General features: G+C 33.5%; 1 protein-coding gene across 2 annotated transcripts in view; it reads left to right on the top strand.

Annotated features, from left to right (window-relative positions):
* Positions 1-10418, top strand: part of PAXBP1 (PAX3 and PAX7 binding protein 1) — a 43012-nt gene extending 32594 nt beyond the window's left edge. For both annotated transcript variants that reach the window (XM_069074917.1, XM_069074916.1), the window contains exons 11-18: positions 935-1134; positions 2097-2241; positions 3495-3616; positions 3879-3955; positions 4341-4407; positions 6798-6944; positions 7828-7982; positions 8772-10418. In XM_069074917.1, coding sequence (XP_068931018.1) covers positions 935-1134; positions 2097-2241; positions 3495-3616; positions 3879-3955; positions 4341-4407; positions 6798-6944; positions 7828-7982; positions 8772-8889 — 1031 coding nt within the window. In that variant the 3' untranslated portion in view covers positions 8890-10418. The remainder of the gene's footprint in view (positions 1-934; positions 1135-2096; positions 2242-3494; positions 3617-3878; positions 3956-4340; positions 4408-6797; positions 6945-7827; positions 7983-8771) is intronic.
* Positions 10419-13162: the final 2744 nt, after the last annotated feature.

Genomic DNA, 13162 nt, shown 5'->3' with positions numbered 1-13162 from the left:
TTCTGGTCTTTCTGAAATCTTTTCTTTTAAGGCTTAGCTAAAGTGGTACATTTTGTGTAAACCCTTTCCTCATCAACCCAAAGGGAAGGGTTTTCTCCTAATTTTCATAGGGCACTTTTTCTGACTCTTGTATTTCTTGTGCCTAGAACAGTGCATTGCACATTTTCATTGTCATTTTTTTTTCAGGCATGTCTGACTCTTTATGACTCCATTTGGGTTTTTGTTTTGTTTTGACAAAGATTGGAATGGAGTGGATATATTTTACTCAATATATAATTTAGTTCACTCCTGGAATTTTTCTTCTCTAGTTTATTTTATAGATGAGGAACCGAGGCAGACAGGGTTAAGTGACTTACCCAGGGCTATGTAGCTAGTAAATGTTTGAGACTGGATTTGAACTCAGGAAAATTAGTCTTTCTGACTCCAGGTGCAGTGGTCTATCCACTGTGCCACCTAGCTACCTGCTTTGCACTTTTTGAATGTTTATTTAAATTGTCTATAAGACTAGGAATTACAATGCTTACAATAATGGCAAAAATCGACTTAGAATTTGTATGGCACTTAAAAGTTTATAAATCATGTCATATAAAATCTCACGATTTTTCCAGTAGCACTGTGAGGCAGGTGCTGCAGTATTATCCCTATTTTATAGATCAAAAAACTGAAGCAGAGATTAAATGATTTGCATATGGATGCACAGATATTAAGTGTGAGAAATGAGATTTTGACTCAGGTTTTTAATGTTGCTAAATCCAAGGGTCTTTTCCACTATTAACACACTACCTCTCAGAAATGTTATTATTTTATTTGTGGATGAAAAAGCCTTATTGTTGATTAATTTTCTTCAGGGTCCCAGGACAAAATACAAAATATATTAACTTATTTCTTATACTCAAAATACTTAGTAACAACTCTAGTGGTGTTTCTTTCGTAGATCGTATCTCAAAAGAATCCAGTAAGATTTTTGAAGATGTCCTTGAGAGTTTCTATTCAATTGATTGTATTAAATCACAGTTTGAAGCATGGCGTTCTAAATATTTCACATCTTATAAGGATGCTTATATTGGTCTTTGTTTGCCAAAGTTATTCAATCCTCTAATAAGGCTGCAACTTCTTACTTGGACTCCCCTGGAGGTGGGTGGATATAAAAACAATTATTTTTTGTAATAAAATAGTATGGTTGATTATATTTAATCTTTCACTTACAAACTCAAAATTTTACCCAATATATAATTTAGTTCCCTCCTGGAATGATATGCATTGCTGCTCTGGGAAGAAGATGCTAAAGATTACACTCATTTTAATCTTGTGGCCCCAAATGATAAACTACCCATTGCTTTGCAGTTTTTCAGCAGGTCACCCATTTATAGCTAGGTTATGAGTAGCTGTGTCATTGTCTTCCTTCATTTCTTTTCCAATATGCTGAAAGTTAGAAACCAAGTCTTATCACTCTACCTTGAGAGTAAAAATACTTAGAAATACTTTTGAAATTACAGATAACATTATCTCATTCCTACGATCTTGATTAATACTTAATAAAAACTTGATAGTTTGAGGGTAACAGTAATAGGTAGATTATATAACTTTCATTTGGGAATATGTTGAAGTGGCCCATAGATGCCTTTGTATTCTTAGTTACAAAAATTCTGGAAGATATGCGTAGATATTTAGTTGCTCCTAATAAAATATAATGCTTACATTTCTGTAATGTTTTGTACTCCAGGTTATTTATACAAGCACAATTTATTTGATTCTTGGCAAACATACATACTTATAGGGTAGGGATAGTATGCTCTTCCATTATAGTGGAGGAAAACAGAGACACAGACTAAAATGACTTGTCCAAGATTTAACATTTATTTTATGTAGCAGAACTAGAACTAGAACTAGAATCTGTTTGTTTTTTTCATTTTTTAAAGTATTAATCTACTGCTAATTTCTGCAGTATGTGAAAATAGAGTATGTTACTCATAACTATTATGATAAGTTGTTATCTTGATAAAGTGTTTTATGTACTGAAATTCTTGTTATATTACTCTACATGTGTCAATGATTTGAATATTTGATTTTAATAACATTTTTAATTCTTACATAAGGCAAAATGTCGTGACTTTGAGAGTATGCTGTGGTTTGAATCATTGCTATTTTATGGCTGTGAAGAGCAAGAACAAGAAAAGGAAGATGTAGATGTTGCATTACTACCTACCATTGTGGAAAAAGTGATTCTTCCTAAACTAACAGGTATAATTTATTGATATAGTGACTTTTAAATTTTTCTCTATATTTGTGTGTGTGTGTGTGTGTGTGTACACACATGTGCGGAGGTGGGAGCAGTTCTCAGTTTATGAATAAGTGGTATTCCTAAGATGTGTTTGTAACTCATTGGGAAAATCTCATATGAAACAACATTGTAGATATACTTAGGTTCACCACCCGTTAGTGCAGAATATAGAATGTTAGTTCCATTTCTACCATGCTTTCCTCTTTGTTTCTCTGAGAAATTAGTCCCCAAGTTTTAACTGGAAATTTGGTATACTGATGACACATGAACCTTCCCACTATAGTAGTCTTTATTTATTTAGATTATTATTCTGATGATTTATCTCAAATACAAAAAGTAAAATTTTTTAATACTGATCTTCAAAACCATGCAAGACAATTTTAAATATTTACAGTCTTTTCCCCCTTAGTTTGCTTCTTTATACTATGTTGTTGTCAGCAGAAAAACTTTTCTTGAAAAATTCCACATTGTTAGGCAAACCCTGGACGTTCTTAAGTGTTAACAAGTATGGCATTTACCCAGCTGGGAAACCTCAATTATGGTTCACAAAAGGGGTAGAAAATAGCTTTCTGTTGATGTCAACAAGTCAAAATGACTCATAACCTTATTCTGTAGTTAGCTTTTTTCTAATCATAGAAAGGTATCCTGCCCACTTCAAGATAATTCAGGGGATAGGAAATAAAAGTTGCTTGTGAACCTTTAAGCAAGAGGACCAGTGAGTAAATTGGACTACTATCTGATGAGTTTTTTATCAAAGAATTTAGTTTAGGTGATGGGGTTGTCCTAGTCTTTAGAAAGGAAGAAAACGATACACTTCTTCTCTACCCAGTAGTAGCAAAGGGATATATATATATATATACTGAGAATTGGATCAGTTAAAGTAGGAGATTAATGATCTTTGGGGATGAAAAGAGTAGGGACATTTTGGGGGCATTTTCTTTGAATTTAGAATAAATTAATGTGATGAGACAGGCAAGGCCAACAGCAAGGAGAAAGAAGAGGCAAATCTTCAGGGGCAACAAGGAAGGGTCAAGGTTGTTCCTACAGCTGTATCAGCTGGGAAAGTAAGTAGACAGAAAACATTGAATGTAAAGATTATTTTATTGAATAAATTTTTTTTGTCTTGCCACTTCTTATATGTTTTTTAATTTTAATTTTGTATGTAGTTTATGTATATCTCTATATCTAATAAGACTTATTCTTACCCAAATAGGAATAGCTGAAAATACATGGGACCCCTTCTCTACAACACAGACATCTAGAATGGTTGGGATTACGCTGAAATTGACAAATGGCTATCCTTCGGTGGTAAATGCAGAAAATAAAAACACACAGGTAATTTATTTTCATTGCTTGTTGAGAAGCATTATGTTTAGATGGTTTTTAATTTTCCCCTTTGAAAATATGAATGGGTGTGTTACAGATCATACTTCTATGAAAGATCACTTTCATTAAAAGTAGCACTTAGCAATTTTCGTCAATTTAAACTCTTGCCACATTGAGAAATGTGATTTCTTAAGTTTTCATAATTTAACAAACTCAGTCAAAGATTATAATTTTTAAATGGCCATCAAATTTTTTCTTTTAATATTTTCAGCTATATTTAAAGGCACTCTTACTGAGAATGAGAAGAACTTTAGATGATGATGTATTCATGCCCTTGTATCCCAAGAAGTAAGTAAAACTTACTCATTTATTTCTTGCTACTTTGCTATTTTAATATAGTTGTCATTTGACTTTACTAATTTAATGAGTTTCAGCAGCCCAAAGAGACTATTTGATAGTGCGATGGGCAAATTTTTAACTTATAAATAAGTAAGAATATTTAATCATTAATCTTGCATCAATATCTGCCAAGTAAATTAAAGTGTATTGTTTTATCCCTTAAATGTCAAATAACTTTCCTAAAAAATATAATTAATTGAAAACCATTTGGTGCTTTTTAATTCTTTTTTGCCTGTTTTCTTGCGTCATTCATAGTTATTGATGAATGCTTATGTCATCTGATTTTTAGAGTAAAATATTTCAATTAATATTTTTCTCTCCATTTTGTGTGTAGTATCTTGGAAAATAAAAACTCTGGCCCTTACTTGTTTTTCCAGCGACAGTTCTGGTCTTCAGTTAAAGTAAGTGACCATGACATTCTAGGGATTTGGGATTAATTCATAAATGCTGCCATTCTGAAATAATTTTATTAGTTAATAAAATGACCTCTAACATAAATAATTACATATTATAGATAGGAAAGCTTCCATTTGAAACAGGCTCATTTGCATTTTTGGTATTTAAAACTCAAAAACTTTTCCAAGATAAACAGTGGTAATTAAATTTCTTGGCTAACCCAGAAAAGTCTATTTATAACTATAGAGAGACTGAACTAGTTTTTTTGCTTTTTCCATATCACTTCAGTCTAAGTATCTGATGTACTTGTAACCAATCATTTCTACATTATTCCTAATGTGTTTCATGTTTCAGAATTATTTAACCTTTTATCTCCTTTCTTATTACCTCATTGTAGCTGATCACAGACATTAGAGAATAGGTTGTGAGGAGGACTATTTTTTTTTTCCTTTTTGGAGGGCAATTGGGGTTAAGTAACTTGCCCAAGGTCACACGGCTAGCTCTGTGTGTGTGTCTGTGTCTGTCTGTCTGTCTCTGGTGTCTGAGGCCAGATCCAACCTCAGGTCCTCCTGACTCCAGGCCGACACTCTCTACTCAGTCCACCACCTAGCCACCCCATAGGGAGGACTATTCTTATTGAACTTATTCATACTAATATAAATGACTATTAACTGCCTCTTCAACTTACCAGAGTGAGGTGAGATATTTTCAATATGATTTGTTGACGAGAGAGAGGCTATTGAATGGACAGGAGTCTTCCTTGAGAGTTTGACTCTGGAATCAGAGTTCCTAAGCTGTTGCCGTTTTTAAAACCATGACAAGCACCATGGTTTATTTATAAAAGCTCTGAACTTGGATTCAGGAGAGTTGTACAGTTGTTTTCAGTCATGTCTGACTCTTCATGACCTTTTGGGATTTTCTTGGTAAAGCTATTGTAGTGGTTTGCCTTTTCCTCTTCTAGCTCATTTTACAGATGAGAAAACTGAGGCAAACAGTTAAATGACTTGCCCAGGGTCACAGAGCTAGGAAGTGTATGAATACAGATTTGAACTCTGGAAGATGTTTAGGCCTGGTACTGTGTCCACTGCACTACCTAGTGGTCAGAGTCAGTAGACACTTGGGATCAAATCTTTACTCTGTAAAAAGGAGAGTGATACTGATCATAGGAATTTTAACTCAGGGCTATTTGTGAAAATCAATTATAATAAAGTATATATAGCACTATAACCTTTCTTCAGCCACTGAAGCTGAACATTCTAACAGCTCCAAGTTTTTTCAGTGTATTTTCTTTTTTTTTTTTTTTAAGCAATTAGGGTTAAGTAACTTGCTCAAGGTTACACGGCCAGTTTTTTCTGAGTGTGGTGCTGAGTCTAAGCCCGGGATTTGATCTCCAGGTCATCCCAACACTGGAGCCGGTGCTCTTACTCGCTGAGACACCTGGCTGCCCCTAAGCAATTGGGGTTAAGTAACTTGCTCAAGGTTACACGGCCAGGTGTTTCTGGGTGGGTGCTAAGTGTCTGAGCCCGGGATTCGATCTCCAGATCATCCTCACACTGGAGCCAGTGCTCCTACTCGCTGTGCTACCTGGCCTCCCCTTTCAGTGTATCTTCATGAGCAGTAGCAACTGGGTTCCCCTATGTGTATGTTGGTGGGGAGAATTAGCCATTTGTATGTGTTGTCTATAAATTTGTAAAATGTAACAAGTTTAAAAAACTGAGGCCTATAGAGGTTAAACTCAAATATTTAATTAAATAAGAATTTTTTCAAAGAAATTTTATGATTGAGGCTTTTTAAAATTAACTACTTTTAATTTTATATTTCTTGTCAACTCTGACAAAATCCTTATTTGGATTTTTTTCACACTGAAGTTGGGAATTTTGTGTAAGAGGAATTTGTAATCATTGTTGCTAATTCATATGTAGGTAAGAGGATTTTCCATATTAAAACAGTAATAAAAATGTACTGAATCATACCTTATTTGTTACAAGTAAAGCATCAGAAGCATCAGTGAGTTACAATCCAAGATTTATTTCACCTCTCTAAAATTCTTTAAAAAAATTATTTTTAATAAACTGTTCTCACTAAAGTTGTCCATTGCTTCAGAGTGGCAAGCAAGTGGGAACTTGGGTTCTCTACTTAGTGGTAGCACAGCTCAAGTTCTGGCAAGACCTGTCAACCTGTCAAGAGTTTTAAAACTGCCTGTTGAGGGCTTCTGTGCTTTGGGTTCAATCACATCCCCTACTGAAATATACTCATTCATTGTTTTCTTGACTTAACATAATTCTAAAAAGGTTTTTGCCCAACACCAGCATTTTAAAGGTGTTTTCTAGAGTATGTGTATATACAACCTAACTTCTTATATTACTTCAGTTTCTGCAATTTGGTTTTTCCTCAGCTATTAGGAAACTTTCTCCAGTGGTATGGCATTTTTTCAAACAAAACCCTTCAAGAATTATCCATAGATGGTTTGTTAAATAGATACATCCTTATGGCTTTTCAGAATTCAGAATATGGAGATGACAGCATCAAAAAAGCCCAACATGTAAGTTAACTAAGATATTTACTATTTTATTTAAATTTATTTCACATTTTTTACAAATTTTTTGAGTATTTTATAAAGTCCTCTACAACAACTAGTAGAAGACATAAAAAGTAGGATTGGAAATTAACTTACCTAGACAGCTAGTACAAATCCCCCACGATATCCTGTGTACCACATTATTTCTAAACAAACTTTCGTTGTAATTAAATACTTTTAAGTACTACCCAAGAAGATCAGTAATGTTTGATTTTATTTTTTGAATAATAAAAATTCATTTATTAAATAACTACAATGTGCTAGGCAAAAAATGTTAACAACCACTTTGTTAAATAACCATTTAAACTAACTAAATGTGGTTAAATGATCATAAAATAAATTGGTTATCTTAATATTTTCTTATATATGTAATTTTATCTGTGTGTTCCAAATTCTTCCAGGGAAAATATTTTAATCCTGTTTTCTGATGATTGTGCAATTGACGTTGAAAGATGTTATGGGGCATATATATTAGTGGTATTTTCTTGCTGGGACAGTTCTGATTCTTTTCATGATTTCTAAGAAGTATTACGGTCTTTTCATATACGTTTTACTTATTTGTTATCCACGATTTACAGAATGTGATCATTAAAAACATAACATAGCTATACCTGCATTAAAATGTTCATTGTTGGCTTAACTAAGGTTTGGAAGCTGAACACATTTGAGTTCCAAACATGAGTATACCTCTAATTTAACTGTGTGACTTTGACTAAATCAATTAATCTTTTTTCTTAAGCGTCATCCCTTTAAAATAAGCATCTTTATCTAGAGCTATATATATAACAGGATTTCTAGTTGGATAATTATTACCTAATTCTGTTCATGCTTTTTTCCTACCCTCCAGGTAATCAACTGTTTCCCCAAACAGTGGTTTGTAAATCTGAAAGGAGAAAGGACTATATGCCAGCTAGAAAACTTTTGTAGATACCTTGTTCACCTGGCAGATACTATTTATAGAAATAGCATTGGATGCTCTGATGTAGAAAAAAGAAATGCAAGGTAATTATTTGTAATCAATTAATGAGGTAAAGTAGGGGTCATTTTATCAAATAGTATTTAGATATTTTAAAGTTGAAAGATTACTACTTCTTTGTTTTGAATTATTGCATGTGTATGTACAAATACACACACACACACATGCATACACACACCTGGCATGGCATAGTTTTATCTACTAAGATTGACTTTGAAGTTTGGAAAACCTGAATTCTTGTCCTAGGCATATAACCATGGACAAACAAATCTCTCAGTGCTGAGATTGCTCAGTTGATGGAATTTCCACACTTGAAGTTGCCTATACTAGTGAAATCTTAGTATTGAATCCCCTAGTCCCCTGCTCTTCGGGGAGAGAGAGAGAGTGTGTGTGTATGTGTTTGTGTATATGTTTTATCTCTATTTATTCAAATCAACAGGGATCACCTGTCATGATTTAATGAGACCAGTTTACTCATTAATTATCACAGGTTTGCAAGGAAAAGAACTTAATCCTGTCTTACTGTGGATTTCCAAACAGAAAAAACAAATGATACTGATTATAGTATGCAGTTAAGTTTCATACAGTTTTCATTTAGGGAAAAAGTATGGACTGTATTATACCAATACATATAGAATGTTGTGAGATTTTTACATGAGCTTTTTTCTTAACAGTATATTACATATTATATAACAGTTTATTAATAGATAAATTTTTAAATTGAGTTTGTAATCAGAATGTTTGTCCATAAGTTTATTTATAAAAATTAGCTAATCAAATGCTGCTTTGTTACTTAAAGTGTTTTTCTTTTTTAGGGAAAACATAAAACAGATAGTAAAACTTCTTGCAAGTGTTCGAGCTCTGGATCATGCTATGACCGTTGCAAATGACCACAATATGAAAGAATTAAAGGCTTTAATTGAAGGAAAATAGAACTTTCATACTGAAAAACTTAATATGAGCTTTAAAAATCCATTCCTGATGTACAATTTTTGTATATATGTAAAGTTTCTTAAACTGTAAAGTACTGATTCTTGTTTTAATAGAGCATTATTATATATAGTACTGCAACCTTAAACACAGGATGAGGAGCCCAGAACGATTACATGCAGGAATACAAGAGTGTTTTCCTTATTGCCCATCATACCTCTTAAAGAAAAATTTTGTAACCACATTCATATTAGCCATCTATTCAGTTCATTGTCCTCTGGTACACTGGTGTGTGTGTGTGTGTGTGTGTGTGTGTGTGTGTGTGTGTGTTTGTGTGTCTCTAGATTTGTGTCTGGATGTGCATGTGTCTGTCTGGTATAAAATGTGTGATGATGTATCTGTTTATACCACCTGGGAGTTACTTTCACACTGGAAATTTTTGGCATTTTTCTACTAAGTAAGCCTTTTGATAGCAGAAAACTTTTCAGTAGCAAATTATCTTAGGAAATTACTGCATTATTGCAAAAAAGGGCTTGGTATAAGAGTCACATAATTAAATGTTAAAACATCCTTCAGTTCACAACAGATAGTATTCCCTTTAAACTGGAACTTGTCATTGAGTTAATATGAGATTTTTTTCTCCCCTAAATTAGCTCTGTAGTCAAATGTGGGTTTAAAGGGAACACTAGTAAATGTTATAGAACAAGTTTACATTTGGAATATGTAAATTGAACTTAAAAACAACAAAAAACCCACTATTTAACTGTACAATCTGACTGCCTCATTCATGGTTCCATTCTGACCAGCTCAGATACATCTGTATTTAAATATCAGCAGTTTATTGTTCAAATCAAAATCCCACATATGTGAGAGATATATGCAATAAATTACAGAATATACATTTCTAGTAAGTGGGTATATAAAATTTGTAGATAACTATACCGGTAAGGCAATTCAATATCCCATGATCTTTAATATTTATACCACATTGTAAATATTCAGAAATTTTGTTTCAAAGTTTACACTTACTTATTCTGTGATTTTCAAGAAAAAAATAAAACATTTTTTTAAGACTAATGAACATTAGTTTATATAATAAGAAATAAAATTAAGCCAAATAATTTTTAAATTTCCCTTTTAATGTATGTTGCTGATGGCTACTTTGGTTAGAATTTATGACATTCATTTGGTAAGAATATTAATGTTTCCAGACAAAATACTGGATAAATAATATCATCAAGCACAGTGCTGTGTACTTGCTCAGTGAATTCCAAAGGCTTTTGTAGGAAATATGCCTGTCCCCCCATACACAACTTAGGGAGGTTTTTGTACTGATTTATTGACTTACAAACCTTAGAACAAAGCACTTCTTTACAGCTTGTGTAGTATAAGTGGGTATGTTACCATGTTTAGTATGGATGATATGCACACCAATTGGAACCTAAAGAGAATGTTTTTATGATCCCATTGGATTCCCATTTCCCATTATCTGCTTTTAAGAATCCTTTCAATAAATTGTCATTGAGACTTTTCTTTTTGTGCAATCCATCCAGTTGCTTTGGATTTAGGAGTTGGGAAAAACAGAAACCCCTGTAACATTATTTTAGCAGTATGAAGTAATTTTGTCTTTTCCCTTATACAAAGAGGTTTCATTAATAGAATAAGGACTTCATTATAATGTGAGATCACCTACCCATGCTGAAAATTTCTAAGTAACATCAATATAGCAAAGTTATAGTCACATTGTATTCTGTAATATGTTCACATCTTTTATCACATTTTCCTTGCAACAGCCCTCTGACTGATTCCCATTTTAAAAACAGGAACTTCAACGGTAAGTACTTTAATTGGTGTTAGTACTTCCTCCACGAACACAGATCACCACTTTTCTGTTACTTGGTAGATGTTCTCTGAGAATTCCTGTGATATGAAAAATTCATCTCCCTGCAGCCAGGTTGGTCCCAGGTTGGTCTTATAAGGAACCTTGAGCGGAGATTGGTCCTCAGACAAAAGTATATCCCTGGGTCTGTACTGAAATCCATTCTACCTTATTAGTACCTGCAAAATACCTCCCGACCCTCGTGAGATAGTAGAACTATAGTGAAGGACTTTTAGTAAGATAGGTACACTAAGGCATGAATGTAATGTAATCTATTGGTCACAAGTGCCTGGCAAATCGAATAGTCAGTAAATTATTGTTCATTGACTTAACCTAATTCTTCATACCTAGTTCTTAGTCCCTTTTCAAAAGACCCTTAAACTCTAATTTTCATAAAAATATGGTTCTAGCTTTCCCAATTTAAGTGAAAATTGATTTTATTAAGAAGTCCTTTCTAGGGGCAGCTAGGTGGTGCAGTTAATAGTGCACCAGCCCTTGAGTCAGGAGGACCTGAGTTCACATTCGGCCTCAGACACTTAACACAAAAACTAGCCATGTGACCTTGGGCAAGTCACTTAACCCCAATTGCCCTCCAAAAAGCAAAAAAAATTAAAAAAAAAAAAGAAGTCCTTTCTTTCACTAAATGAAATATAATTCAGTCTCAAAAGTTGGGATGTTAAACTTTGGAATTACCCAGACAGTAAAGCTTGTTTTGGGTAGTCATAGGATCAGAGATTTAGAGATGGAAGAGACCTTAATGGTCATCAAGTCCAACTTCCTCATCTTACCAAGGAAAACCTGAGTGACTTGCCCAGGGTTATAAAATTAGAATTCATCTTTGGATGCAAACCCCGGTCTTTCAGACTCAAGTCCAGCACTCATATCTTCTAGAACATACAGCATTTAAGTGTAGTGCATGTCGACTTTCCAGAATACTTCATAGGATAGATAATTAAGTTTATCACTAAGAAAAGGAGATCATATACCAAATTTTAAGATGAATTATAACTTTCTGTATTAAACATTTTCACAGTACTTAGGAGCAAAAGTTACTTAATTCTAAATCTAGCAAAGTACTTTTAAAACAACTATTTCAAGGGGCGGCCAGGTGGCTCAGCAAGTAAGAGTACCGGCTCCAGTGTTGGGACGACCTGGAGATCGAATCCCGGGCTCAGACACTCAGCACCACACCCAGAAATAACTGGCCGTGTAACCTTGAGCAAGTTACTTAACCCCGATTGCTTAAAATTACAAAAAAAATTAAAAAATAAAATAAAACAACTATTTCAAATATTCTGAATCTTATATATATGAAGGTGCCAGACTTTAAAACTATTTTTATATCATTGGATTCTTCATAGAACATGTGTTAAGATAAATGTGAGGACTTAAAATGAGTTTTAGCATCAATAACATCTACCAGAAAAATTATGATGTTTTAGAAGCATTGTACTTTTCCCTTTTTTGATATGATCAGTAAAAAAACGAAGAACCAAATTTCCCTGTCATCATAAAGATGATCACATCTGATACATTTTGATACTGTCCAAATAGCCTCTCCAGACAGGTCACATGACTTAGTGTTGTGACACTATGAACCTTAGAATCCTTTTATGTTCACTCTATTAAATAATAGTTCTTTTCCTTCCAAACAATTTAATAAAAGGTCTACAGAATTCACAATTGCAAGCTTATCTCGATCATTTTCTTGTAATGCTTTACAATTTTAAAGAACTTAAACATTTATTGGATGCGCATATAAGGCAACAAGCTGCATGCTGTAGGGAAAATAAAAATACTAATTTGAATATATAGAAGAAATAGAGAACACAGGGAACAACATACAAGAGAAAGGCAGAGGAATAGTGATCAACAAACTCAAACTGTACATTGAAAGACCCACCTTAATTTCTTCTAGACCCTGGGCTTATTTTTGTGACTTGGAAAAACTCCCAAACTGATTGAAGAAACTTTAGTTCCTATAAACAAAGTTTAAAGCATCCAAAAATAGGAGAGGAAATTTCCTAGAGTAGGAACTTAACAGCATCAGCATCTCCCATCTCCTAAAGTTATTCCCTGGTTATGTTGACCAGACATAGCATGTGTGAGGTTTCTACATAACTGAATCTCCTGTCCTATTTTTCTGCTCTTAAAGCTAATAATATTCCCATATTCGAGCCAGGTTAGATACTACCCAATGATTGCATAAAAAAAATCTCCATTTTTCTCCAATGTCAAAATTGGAAGGTACCTCAGAAATTAGTCCAACTTGCTTCTGACTAAGAATCTCCAAATAGAATAGGTGGAGCAGTGGATAAAGTGTTGGTCTTGGAATCAAGAGGACCCAATTTGAAATCCTGCCTCAGACACTAAACTAGTCACTTATTTCCGCATCAG

The sequence above is a fragment of the Petaurus breviceps genome, unplaced genomic scaffold (genome assembly GCF_028583685.1).
Source record: "Petaurus breviceps papuanus isolate PSGF00001 unplaced genomic scaffold, PetGlider_PUasm1.0 90897, whole genome shotgun sequence".
NCBI lineage: Eukaryota > Metazoa > Chordata > Mammalia > Diprotodontia > Petauridae > Petaurus > Petaurus breviceps.
This window is presented reverse-complemented; position numbering and strand designations above follow the sequence as displayed.